This window comes from Platichthys flesus, chromosome 18 (assembly GCF_949316205.1).
Source record: "Platichthys flesus chromosome 18, fPlaFle2.1, whole genome shotgun sequence".
In the NCBI taxonomy this organism is placed as follows: Eukaryota; Metazoa; Chordata; class Actinopteri; order Pleuronectiformes; family Pleuronectidae; genus Platichthys; species Platichthys flesus.
Window position 1 is genome coordinate 17517481 of NC_084962.1, and position 13521 is coordinate 17531001.

Sequence of the window (13521 nt, forward strand, 5' to 3'; positions counted from 1 at the left end):
AAATCATCTCAACTGTTTCTGAAAAGTAAATGTCTTATTATTAATGTCTAATATTTACAATGCCATTTTACTTTTGCTATATCTATAATTATATTGTATTTATTGTTGTTTCTTTCCTTATTCTTATTCCACTTTCCTTGTGAATGCCAACATTAGATATGGGCCCTATGTATGAGTAATGTAATGAGTGAATTAGTTATTTGTTTTCAATAGTTACGAGTATAATTTTCTGTTGTAACATCAGGGTAGAGCCTTAAAATAAGGTCATAGTGCTTAATTTGCTCTATGTGCTCTTATAACTTTATCAAAGTCACTTGTAAAACTTGTAATCTAGGTGTGAGGGGTTATTCTAAGGCACTGGAGCTTCAGGGGATTCAAAACCCCCAGAGGATAATTGAGTAACTGTTTGTTTATTAGTTTCTGGTAATTTGATCAATGCAGATTTGTTCTGGAACGATCATGTTGAAAATCCATGTGTTAAGATGAAGTTCCAATGCATACATTGTGAATTTTATACTTTATACTATGAACCTTTTTGTTCTGTATTGCCCAAAATGAAATGTTGACCCATCAGATGACCAGAGACTGAATGACAGGTAGTTTGTCAGTACTGGTTGCATTGTGCTCTCTGCACCTGCACTTAATGGGAACTTGAAGACAACAGGGGTCAACTGGGGACAATTTAAACAAACAGGTTAATTGGGCCATTGTTACGGGGCAGGATATTAACCTGAGGGTTTATTTTGAAGAGCGAAAAACACCACATCCGGTATGTTTATGTTTGTTTACGTTATATTTGTCTTGATATAAAACGCGTGGTTTCATTTCTGCTCCAAGTTGAATAAACAAGGATGAAATAACACGTGGGGACAGGCCTTACTGCACGTGCACACACTCGTAACTACGTGTAAAATTAATAAAACAACACAATGGCGTTACTGTGAAAATCTTACCGTAGAGGGCGTGCGCGCAGCTTCCGCCCCCTCATACTTGAACCGGAAGCGAAAGGGAGCCAACAATCAAAACAAACGACTCCGGCTTCCCCACGGATCCTCACCGGTGTCCCCCAGCATCTCAATCATGGACGCTGTGACGACGCCACTGCGGTTCTTCGGCGAGGGCCACGCTGCGCAGATGTTCGCGGACGACGGGGTGGAGACGGTGACTTCCGTGGAGCAGGTGAACGCTCCGTTAGCTCCGGATGCTAATGCTAACACCTGCTAGCACTGACTTTTTGTCCGCCCCTTGGGAGGAACGTGTGACCGCGGATCAAACTGTCACACGCTTGTTTATTAAAGTACTTTATTCACCTGTTAATGATCTTGTAGTGGAAACGATTGTTATTATCTTGTTATCAACACGTCTTGCTGGTCCCAACAACCGGGAGTACTCCCCCGGTGGTTAGAATTGTGTTTTAATGGGATTAGGTTTAAATTAACTTAGCTGTTAGCAGAGCAGGACACAGCAGGGGTGGGAGATGTAATAAAACAAGTTTAACCGGGGCCAAACATACTAACATATTATAAAATGTATTTTTTATAAGTGTAATAATATTTTACCAAAGCCGCATTAAGCTATTATTACCGTTCTCTGATTGAATCTTGACATATAGTTACCATAATCTTTATTGCAAATAAGTATAAATACAAAAAACACACAAATTATATAACTTGCCTAAATAAAAACATGATTTTCTTTATCTGAATCCTTTTCCCTGTGTAAAATAAAAGTTTTCATATCAGCAAACACAGGCACGTGTGTCTGTGATGATGAACTGTATTGTGACTGTTCCCTCTCCTCTTATCTCTTCTTTCTCTTTTCATTAGAAAAAAGTGGAACGCACTATTGAAGAAGTCTTCAGTGTTTACAAGCAGATACACAGCTCGCCACAGTAAGTGTTCACAATGGCAACGTGCAACCGAAGCTCATGATTCTTTGCTTAAACAGCAAAGTATATCAAACACAAACACATACCTTTTTTCTACCATTATAACTCATGGTCTAGATTTCCCCAAATGTTGTTCCTATGAAGCAGAACTTGTTGTTGGGGCGGTTCCATTCGGTTCCAGTTGTTTTCACATGGTTGTGACGATGTTAGCCGCTGCTCAGTATCTACATCTTCATCCCGCATCTGAAACAATCCCCTTCTGGATCCTCTGTGATTCTTTGAATTACTGGAATTCAATTGTTCCTAATTAATTACAAATCCACCCCCACATCAGCGACCCCCCCCCCCCTGGAGGTCAGACCCCTAGTTCGGGTACCACTTTACTAAATGCCATGTATAAATTAATCAAATATTAATTTTTGAGGTTGGCTCATTACACCACAAGCACAGGACCTACTCCCCTGGAATGCTTTGTTGTTTATACGTAAAAAGCTGAGAATTAAGCTGCTTCAGACATGTGACCCTGTACAGTTTGATATTACTACAATAATAATATGAAATAAGGACATTTAAACTCAATTCAGTGGATATAAGTCCTTATATAGTGAAGAAAACAACACTTAGCTTAGACAACACGTACTTTCGAACCCTACAGTGGAGAATGTGGTCAGATATCATGAACGTGACATATTGGGTGATGATCGTGTGTTTTCATCGAGCTGTCATAACGTTAAACAGCCATTATGAAACATTTCCCAGACCCCGGCTCATTGGCTGCGGCTCACAGAACACCTGCTGTTTGCCGGTCGGTCACGGCCACATGGAGACGTATGATGAGCTGATCAGCCCACATGCTTTGCTGCTGCTCTCTGTCAGCGGGTCCCTGTTAATGGGGTGACTCATCTCACTTCTATGAAAACTGCTCGGCCCTGAATTTCACCCGGCACTGCAGCCTGTGGGGAAATGTCTATCATCATGATATGTAATTTATCAAGCACTGAATGATTGAATCAGTTGAATCCATGTGTTTGGTTGTGATCGTGCTCAAGAGAAAAGGTCAACGTTCCACAATTGGGTAGAAGTTAAGTGAAGTGGAGGTTTTGAGGATAATTGCAGTCGTGAATGGAAGGTAGCTCTTCGGATTAATTTTGATTGGTCCACTTCTCCTTAGAAAAGTGCTTCTAATGACAAGTGAAAAACAAAGTCTTGTGTGTCGCATTTTTATTTAATCTCTTGAAGTTCTTCGGGATTAAATTTGCTGAAAACAAAGGTTGATTCAGAATTCACAAATATTTCAGAAAGGGCGAGCATTGGATTTTTCTTAAACATATTTAAATTAATTCCAGCAGCCCTCTCTAACTAGAATGACATTTCAAACTCTACCTTCACACATGCTTAGGAAAGTTCACTGATTGTATTAAAACAATGAAAAATGCGAGGATGAAGTTTGACTCGACGACACAAAACATTTCAGTTTACATTTATTCATGTTCATACAATTGCTCAGTTATATTTGCTGTAGAATCTGACTACCTACAATGAGATGTGTTCACACTACCGGGATAGATAGTTTATAATTTACTTTTATTGATAATATAAGATAATTCATTTAATAAAATTAATATAATATAATGCAAAAAGCATGTGCTGAAGGTGCCATTGGAGGATCTGCTTTCGAGCATCTCTGGGCTTCTTGTGGCTAATAGGGTATTGAAAGGTCAGAGATGCACAGGAGTTAACCCAGTAAGAGCTTTGCAGGTAATTAAAATGACCTTAAAACCAGTTCTAACAGAATGAAGGAGCCAGATGGTTCAGGGAAGACGGCAGCCATGTGCTCCGTCTTCTTGGACTTAGTAAGAAGTTGAGAGTTTTTTGTTTTTTTTCAGTTCTCTTTTTACTTTTCCAGATGCTTCCTCTGTTCAACTTGAGACTCAGATTAAAGGTTAAAGCACTGACACATTTACACTCGCACAGAGCTGCAGATGCAGATGAATGTTTATCTGAGGCTTCTGTGCTGCAGAGAATAGGTTGTGAAGGATTATCAATTATATAATTATCAATTATAAATTATCAATAATTTGTCCACAGACCCATGTTTTATTAAGGAAAAGTACAAGTGAATCGAAATAACTTCATATAAATGGCAGCATGGCAATGTATCAAGTGAATTTACTTGAAACGTAAAACTTGTTTTACTTGCTACATATTTGAGATTTATATTTCTCTTCTTCTTCTTGTTTCCTCAGACCAACGTTGTTGCGGGAGCAGCACTACCAGTATCTGAAGAAGGGCTTACGTCATTTATCGGATGCTTACGAGGTAAAACATCACACATCCAGCAAGCAAAGACACATCTGTTGTGTATTGTAAACCCTGATGACAAACACATCATGTAAAATGTAGAAGACGTCTCACCACTGTGTGTTTGTGTTATAAACATTAAACATGATTATGTATTTACCAACCATTGAAAATCGGTGTATTGATAATTTTCCATTTGTTTTATGACTCATTTTCCTTTCATCTCTTCCTGTAACTGACTGATCTGCTTCTCTTATGGCTGATGAACCGTCTCATGGTGTGTGTCAGTGTCTGGATGCCAGCAGACCGTGGCTTTGCTTCTGGATTCTTCACAGTCTGGAGCTGCTCGAGGAGCCAATTCCCTCTGCTGTCGCCTCAGAGTGAGTCACACAAACACACTCGTACTCGACTACTAAACTGCTACCAGGGGACAAACAAACCCTGCGCATTGTCAAATATCCTCTATTATTAATCCGCACCGAGAAGCACCTGCTCCCACATGGCAAAGATGACAGCAGCTCCATATAAATTGTCTTTGAAAATATATCAGGAGTGAGAGTCTGCGACAAATGAAATCAATGGGATGTCAGGAAGAGGTGAAGGTTGTGAAGCTACATGTCGGGTCGGTCTCGGTTTGTTTCCTCTCCGGCTCGGACGGGTTCCTCCTCAGTGATGCACGTCATCCTGCTCACGGAGGAGCAAGACAGTCATTCAGACTCTCTACTCCTGTACGTTTTTAGGGATTTAACATTGTTTTGAGATCTGTGAGGGGAATATTCTGGTAAACGGTTGTGTAGTTTGGACCTGGAATACCGAGACATCATACTAACATCTTCAAAAAGCTGTTTCACTCGACAGAAACGGTATAAAAAAGCACTTCTGTCTACAATCAGACTACATTTAGGCACTGGATCATTCCATCAATCATTTCTGTCCCCTGTTGTTTCCTTTATTAACTTTCCTCTGTGATTGAACACTCACTCACGAAGAGTCTCAGAGTTGATGTAAGAAGCTGTGGATTTTATATTCCAGTTTTCATGACTGATTTTGTATAAAGAGCATTGAACAGAACAATCTGGTGTCGTGTTGCAGACGTGTTGCTGCAGCCGTGACTCCAACAGTGTCGCTCTCATGGCCGCCAGAATGTCACCTGATTTAAACACTGCCAGTCGAAAGTAACACTCTGCAAACCCCCGGTAGGGCACAGCGATGCCAGGCTGCCAGCCCACACTCTCATTATTAATGCGAGGTTTGCCAACACACCGGCTGGCACTGCCCAGCGCCAACGTGAATCCTGTGTGCTCACTCACTGGCACACAAAGACAAACACACACAGACACACAGGCCCTGTTCAAGAATTCAGAACAAGGCAACCCACAACCGACTTCTCTCTGTCCCGTGAAATGTGCACTGTTCTCAGGTCAGATCTGGCACCGGACTGGTTTTGCCAAAGTTCACGTAGGATTGTGATTTGATGTCGGTTTTGCTCTCGGCTGTGTGATTCCTCCGAGGCAGCGGATGAGGAAGACGTTAGTGAGAGAAGCAGCTCTGTGCACGGAGGCCTGAAAGACAGGAAGCTGAGGCTGAGATGCTCGGCACTCGCTGCCACATCAGATACAAGGAAGTGACTCTGTGGTGTTCGATTGATTGTGTGACTCTGCAGGTCTGAGATACTGGAATGAGATTATAGACTGTTTATAGAGATGAGTGATGCATGCCCACATCCTCCAACTATCCATAAATTAAGCCAAAATACCACAAACACCAAATGCTGCCATCTTGTGCCGATGGGGTCGTTTGGAACCAGAGTCTCCTTCAGATTGTGGCCCTGCCTTCACGAGTTTTGACAAAAAAATTGCGGAACACAGGTTCAGCAACTTAATTCTCAGTCTGGATTTCTGCTGAGGCTGCAGATGGTCGGATCAGAGTTTGGCATCAACAGCTTGAATCCGAAGATCAAACCTGCCTTGTGTCAACAGTCCAGGAGCTGGTGGTGCTGGTGGTGCTGGTGGTGCTGTGATGGAATGATTCTGGGCCCTTCTTAATTCCAGTCAGCCATTGTTTGAAGGTCATAGCCTCTCTGATTAATGTGCCACAGTTTACCCTCTTCTAACGGCTACTTCCAGACGTGATTCAAACTGATCCAATGACTGTTTCCAGATGAGATGCTCTTGTGTGTGAACAAACCCACATGGGATTGGGTTTGATGTTTACATTGTCAACACATTGGTTACACAATAAATAAACTATCCCTTTAAGGCTCATTTATGTTGCCTTTACAAATGAATAAAGAGACGTCTGATTCAAACGATGTATATATCTAATGTTGAGCATAAATTAGCCTTTAGTGAACAAGTACATAAGAAAAATGTTGAGGATATTTGTTATCTTATATTTGAGTGTTTTTATAGAGTCATTCCACCGCTCTCTTCTGTGTTATGGTGTCTCTCTGAGCACCTGATGTCATAAGCCCCTGCCCTCGTCTCTCCAGCGTGTGTCAGTTCCTGGCTCGGTGTCAGACGCCCACGGGGGGTTTCGCCGGGGGACCAGGGCAGCACGCCCACCTCGCCCCCACGTACGCTGCCGTCAACGCCCTCTGCATCATCGGCACAGAAGAGTCCTATGGTATTATAGACAGGTAAGGTACTGGTCACACACCCACAGTCACTACACAGAGCTGTACTACATTACATTTCAAATCGTTTAACTAGTAGCAGCGTTAAATTTGAAAAAATAAATTATTATTAATTGATGCCGTTAAACCCTCTTCTGTGTAATTGTATTTTTATGCAGTGCTGAGTTACAGTGACTAAGACTTTGTTACGGTTGCACAACATATATAAAAAAACGCTTAGAAGAAAGTAGTTAACCGGAAGCTAATAACAACCCTTCGTATCAGAGATGCATGATTTAATTTTCTCTGTATTTACACGTATGCAAACATCTGAGTGAAGCTTCTAATGTCCCTGCTCCTGTTCCATTGATGTAAACAGCAGCTGAATTTGCATCAGCCTCGTTATTAAATTTGCAGCACTGACACAATTCCACTCTGCTGCCAACTCCTCCCTCTTCTTCTCCTCTGCCTCATCTCTTTCCCTCCATCCGATATCCTCCTTCTCCCTGGTTTTCACCATATATCTCCTCTTCTTCCTATCACCCCTCCCCCCCTCTCTCTCTCTCTCGCTCTCTCTCCCTCTCTTTCCCTCCTCCAGGGAGAAGCTGCTAGATTTCCTCTGGTCAGTGAAGCAGCCAGATGGCTCGTTTGTGATGCACGTTGGAGGCGAGGTGGATATCAGGTGAGAAACCAGAAGAGGAAAAACTGCCTCCTCCAGCTTCTCTTCTATTCCTCTACAGCCTGGTTCCAATGGAGCACTTGCTTAAGAGCCACAGAGAAACGAGAGGATGAAATACATACAGAAATAAGACATTATTTATAAACAACGTTTGTACAGCAGCCAAAATACTTTACTGCAGAAATTTCACGGTGACTATTCACGTCTGATAAGTGGGAACATTTTTTAAACGAGCTTGCCTCTTTCTTTCCTTTTGAATTATTAATGCACTTTTGTTCCTCTTGATAGAAAAGAGGAGAAATACTCAGATCTCTGTTGCATCAGCGAGGATTTATATTATTTCAGTTACTCAGTGGAAGAAGTTATTATCGTCTTATGTTTCCACAAAGAGCCTCAGACGTCAGTTACTCTGTTATCTGTTGCCAACCAATTAATGGTCTGTTGTCCCTGTGTGTTATTTACTATGTGAGTATTAGGGCCTATTATATATATATATATATATGTATACGTTTTAAGTTTTATATTCGTATAAGATAGATAGATTGATAGATGGATACTTTATTAATCCCGTGGGAAATTTAGATCATCCAGTAGCTTATACACTTATACACCTCACCGACATACAAACATAAATCACATAAACATATTACAGATACAGGAATGGGTCTGACCCTATGGTACAGAAAGCAATGACGTGATTGTGTCAGTGTCCAATAGGAAAGTGTTCTCGTGCTGCTGGAGTGGATAGTACAAGAAAATATATATATAAAAACAACTAAAAAAATATATATATATAAATATTTAAGTGGTAAAGTCTGTGCATGGGGCTAGTGTAGCCAGTAAAGGGATGGACAGTGGGTCGGTATATAAAGAGATGAGATGAGAAGAGTAGAGAAGGGCAAATGACAAAATCATATTCACAATATTGTAAGTATCAGCAGCCAGAAACTGTCTATTCCCATGAAGCTACCACACACACTGTGGTTGTATGAGAAGCATTCTTTAAAGGTTATACTTTAAAGAATGCTTTGTTGTATAAGATGCATGCCTGTGGTTCTCTCTCCTCTCGTAGGAGCGCGTACTGTGCAGCTTCTGTGGCGTCGCTCACCAACATCGTCACACCGACTCTGTTCGAGGACACGCCCACCTGGATCCTCAGGTACAACTCTACCATTACATCAGGTTATTATGAGAAGACTCTGTTCCTCTGCTTCTCTGTAATCAGGGATAGTGTTTAGTGACTGGTTCCTCTGTGTGCAGGTGTCAGAACTGGGAGGGGGGTCTCAGTGGAGTCCCAGGTCTGGAGGCCCATGGTGGCTACACGTTCTGTGGCACGGCCGCCCTCGTCATCCTGGGCAAAGAACACATGCTGGATCTCAAAGCCTTGCTGGTGAGCAAACCCCCCTCTTTCCTGGAGCATTTTATTTAAGGGTGTTAAACAAAAGGAAGCATTCAAATTAAATAAAACATAGAAACATCAGTTGTTATTCAACCTGAAGCCTAAAAACAAGAGAAGATGATGTATCGACCTGGAGCGAGACTTCCTGAAGAAAAAAGACTTGACGCCTGATGAACACACGTTCTTTATCAGGAACCTCAAACGAGTGAACTCAGAGATGAGGTTCCTTGTGTTCAGGAACATGTTCTGTCTCTAAACCGCCTGTTGGATCTGGAGCTTCAAGCAGAACCTTGACATCACTTCATCTGAGTTGTCTCCGCACTTCTTCTCCATCAGTTTTACAACAGTGGCTTTTGTTGTGACCGGTGGGAGATGGTGTTTTATCTCTATAGGGAGATCCACTTGTCATTTGGCTGCTTCCAGAGAAGTGAAGGGATCAGAGCTGGAGACTCTGGAGACTCTGCAGCAGCAGCAGATGCTTGTTGACACAAAGCTTAAGGTCATCGGGAGATAAAGAGAGATAGTGTGTCACTGATGGAGCAGCCCTCCGCCTGTTTAACAGCTCCTATTGAAGGAGAAACACAGCTTCCCTTCAGAGTCCGGTTCGGTTTTTCCTTTGGCAACGTGTGCAGCAGAGATTCTACATGAAGATACGACAAATCCAACTCTGAACAGACCCTTCACATCGAAATGGGCATGTGTGGACAAAGTTCTATAACTGTTGTAGATGCATTTAAACTTTATATATATAGCTTCACACATTTTTCACACATTCATGGACATCAGTCCCCTGAGGCCTGTTTTCATCGAGATCAATTAACTATTCCCTTAGAAATCGGTTCAAATGTAAAAAATATACATGTTTATATGAAGTCTCTGGTCTACAGTGATGGTATCATTACAATCTGAGCTTCTACATCTCCCAGCAGCTGCCATCTGCCTGTTACCAGTACATTTGCATGAGGCCTGTTTCCCTCACATATGAACAGGCTGGAAAAACCCGCTCCTCCTTTTGAACAGCGTGTTGAAACACATCAGTGTGACTGGTTAACAGGAGCAGGTCCTTGGAGGTGTCCCGTGTCACAGGGCGTCCCCGTGAGACCCCCGGCGGATGGACTCCCGTCTGTGTGGTTTAACCTGAGTGTCAGAGGAGCAGGGAGGTGCCAGGTGGTGGGGTGGGGGGGGGGGGAGGTGCCTGTCGGTGGGCGCGGCAGAAGCTGTAAGACGACACCGGGTCGAGAAGATCTCCAGCAGCTCGACTGAACATGAGATAAACCTGTCACCCAGCGCGGAGCAGAGGAGCCGTGTTTTATCTGAGGGCGGCTGAAATGAAAATTAACAAACAACTGCTCTTGGTTATTGTAGCAAGAAAAACATTTAAATTAAATCTTTACAAAATGTTATCTTTGGTTTATATCCGCACATCGATAATGAACGTTTCAGATGCATTCATATTTTTTTGGAGGAAACCTTTTGCCGCCATGAAGCTCTGCAGCGTTTGGGCTGGAACAGGAATCAGATCTCAACTGATGTCGGAGGAGTCACGCTGCATTAAGGCAGCTCCTGTTTCCATCTCCACGATAATGAATTATTCATTAATGTTGAACAGATTCAAATTTCGGATTCCTGTCGCCTTGTCTTATTTCCATTTTCAGGGAAGAGTTTTAACAGCAGCGACGAGAGCGAACCTTCAAAAACTACAGAACGGTTACTGTTAAAGAATTTTCCTTTAAAGAGTCCGGCACATCTGAGGGACTGATCTCTGTGTTTGTACAGTTTGGTGCAGATTCAGATAAAAAGTGCAGATCTAGTGGAATTTGAAAGTGGTTTCGCGGGGGGGCGGTTGGCAGAGGCACGTGTTCTACTCCAGTCCTTGCGTGTTTTACTTTGTGCAAAACGGTGCGAGGAGGCAGGTTGAACCTTAAAACAGACCTGGATGCATATTTGAGAAGTGTGTTCCCTTTGAGTTTACTTCCACATCTGCTGCTTTACTTTACTTCATCCTGTCCTCCTCTGGTCCTGTGTGATCCTGTGGAGTTCCAGCTGTGGACCAGGACATCCCAGTTCATCCTCCTCGTTGTTTCAACAGATGATTTCCAACGTGATGTCTCTTTCTTCTGCTCAGGCTGAACATGTGTGTTTGTTGTGTGTCCTCCTCAGCGCTGGGTGGTCAGCAGGCAGATGCGGTTCGAGGGAGGGTTCCAGGGCCGCTGTAATAAACTTGTGGACGGCTGCTACTCCTTCTGGCAGGCGGGACTCCTCCCTCTTCTCCACAGAGCCTTGTTCAAAGAAGGTACGTGAGACAAGACGCACACGAAAAACTAAATCACACAATGAGGAAAGAACTGCTAGAAACAAAAACCTCCTGAGCTCCAGATGTCCTGATGTGTGTGTCCATGTTTGTTGTGGTCCTGAGTTTTGTGTTGATGAACAGTGTGTGTGTGTGTTTGTGTGTGTGTGCAGGAGAGTCGGAGCTGAGTCGGCAGCGGTGGATGTTCGAGCAGCAGGCCCTGCAGGAGTACATCCTCCTCTGCTGTCAGAACCCAACAGGGGGTCTACTGGATAAGCCTGGCAAGTCAGTACCACACCATCTGGACACACACGCATCAACGCAAGCAACACACACACTCTCTGCTGTTAATAGTGTTTAACGTGGTTTTACTCAGACGTATCATTCATACTTCACCCGTCTGTATTATCATTTTTATTCCCCCCCCCCCCCCCCCCCCCTGTGACCAGATCCAGAGATTTCTACCACACGTGTTACTGCCTGAGCGGCCTCTCCATAGCTCAGCACTTTGGGAACATGGACCTCCATCATGAGATGATCGTTGGCAGGGAGGAGAACAGACTGGTGAGGCTGGAGAAGGGGGGGGAGGGAGGAGGGGGGGAGAGGAGGGAGGGGGGGGGAGTCATTCACTAGATTTCACTGATTCTTTTCAGGAAACACTGAAGGAGACTCTGGTAACTGCTGAATAGATCCAGCTTCAGAAACAGAACTTCCAACTCCTTCCTTAACTGAGCTGCTTATGATACGATGATTTTATAATTCAATGCTGATAATAATACAACATGGTTTCCTTTTAATATGAATTAATCCTGGAATTAGGCTGAAGAGTGTCTGCTGAGAATAGATGAGCATTACCCAGAATCCTCCTGGATTATTTCACTGATGACTTTACTGTTTGAGTCTCAAGCAGCAGGTCCTTGAAAGTGGAAAGGGATTTTTTTTTTTTTTTTTATGAAATACATTCACTTTGGTTTTGCTGTGATGTAAATCTGTCAGTCTGACGTGGGGTGAAGTAGAAAAGGGAAGTAACTGAAATAAGACAAATGACGTGTGGTTCGATTTGAGGATGTGAACAACACATCCAGTGGTTTCGTCATCTTTCTTAAAATGTGTATTAATATATCAGTATTGGACAATATCATTCTGTCACAAGCCTCGTGTGTCAACCTCTAGTTTCTTTATCACCAGGGGAGTTTTGATTTCTGCTCTGTAAAGCAGCCGCTGGTTCCTTTGAACGCTGCTCAATAAATTCCAGTAATGATTATATGATATTAATGAATAAAGTGCAGGGACAGGAGTAAGTAGATGTTAAATAAACGATGGTCAAATGATTCTTGTTTTTCTTGCTGCAGGCTCCGACTCATCCCATTTACAACATCTGTCCTGACAAAGTGGCTCGGGCTCTGCAGCACTTCCACCGGCTTCCTGTCCCCGAGGACATCAGGAGGCCGGCAGGCCCCGCCTCCACGTCAGCTGACCCTCAGTCCTAGCTCGTCCCCTGTGGAGACGTCACTGCACGTGAACCAGGTAAAAAGGACTCGAACCAGCCAGCGACGCATTCAGGTCTGAGGGTGGAGGAGCCCGGGACCCGGCAGGATGACGGACCTCCGGCAGACACCGGAGCCGGAGGTTAGGAGGTGTTCCGAGCTGAAGCTCCACAGTTGTGTGTCTGTGTGTGTGTGTGGGCGGCTTCGCACAAAGCTGATTTGTTTTTGCTTGCTCTTGTTTTCATTCTCTGAAATAAAAAGTGAAACTTGTTCGGTTTCATTGTGACAAGACGTTAATAAAACTTTATATAGCACTTCTCATCACGGTGTTAGTAAATGATTTGTGAACTTCTGAATGTGGTGGTTAAATATCACCGTCACTGGACAGACATAGAATACAGGCCCAGGAAAAACAAAGAGGCAATGTTTAAATAGTTGTATTTAAAAACCAAGAACTCACTGAAGGCAGAACTGAGGCTTCAACTGAGAAAACAGGTTTAGTTTTATATATTGTTTGGGTGGAATCCAGCAATTTAAGCAAATAAAATAAACCTTTAACCAACTAAATACTTTAAAGATTCTATACTTTGGCTTTAATTAATTTTTTAGTCGATAATTTGCCAAAGACTTTTTAATCTGGGTCTAATTCAAGTTCTAATTCTAAAGAATATTCTGAAAGTGAAATTGAAAGAGTTAAGATGGCGTCTGTGCTTTTATCAACAGATCAACAAACTTAATGTCACACAAATCTACAGCAGATCCTCAAATCTTAATCTGGAGATCGAGGTTTTAGATTTATGCCCAAATATTAATGAATGCAACCGATGCAACAAATAAAATCCTTAATAAGAACAGACAGAAGT

General features: G+C 42.8%; 1 protein-coding gene across 1 annotated transcript; it reads left to right on the top strand.

The window, feature by feature from the left end:
• The first annotated feature begins 983 nt into the window (after positions 1-983).
• Positions 984-12977, top strand: fntb (farnesyltransferase, CAAX box, beta). The gene is made up of 12 exons (XM_062411791.1): positions 984-1179; positions 1827-1891; positions 4135-4207; positions 4478-4569; positions 6681-6827; positions 7402-7485; positions 8555-8641; positions 8743-8872; positions 11042-11174; positions 11345-11456; positions 11621-11735; positions 12524-12977. Exons 1-12 carry the CDS (start codon positions 1081-1083, stop codon positions 12659-12661), a joined length of 1275 nt encoding a protein of 424 aa, XP_062267775.1. The 5' UTR covers positions 984-1080; the 3' UTR covers positions 12662-12977.
• The last annotated feature ends 544 nt before the right edge of the window (positions 12978-13521 follow it).

Excerpts from the sequence above, each read along its gene's own strand:
- fntb (XM_062411791.1), top strand. The coding sequence starts at position 1,081 with ATGGACGCTGTGACGACGCCACTGCGGTTCTTCGGCGAGGGCCACGCT. Across the intron at positions 1,892-4,134 it reads CAGATACACAGCTCGCCACA|ACCAACGTTGTTGCGGGAGC; the intron begins GTAAGTGTTCAC and ends TTGTTTCCTCAG. Across the intron at positions 11,457-11,620 it reads CTACTGGATAAGCCTGGCAA|ATCCAGAGATTTCTACCACA; the intron begins GTCAGTACCACA and ends CCCTGTGACCAG.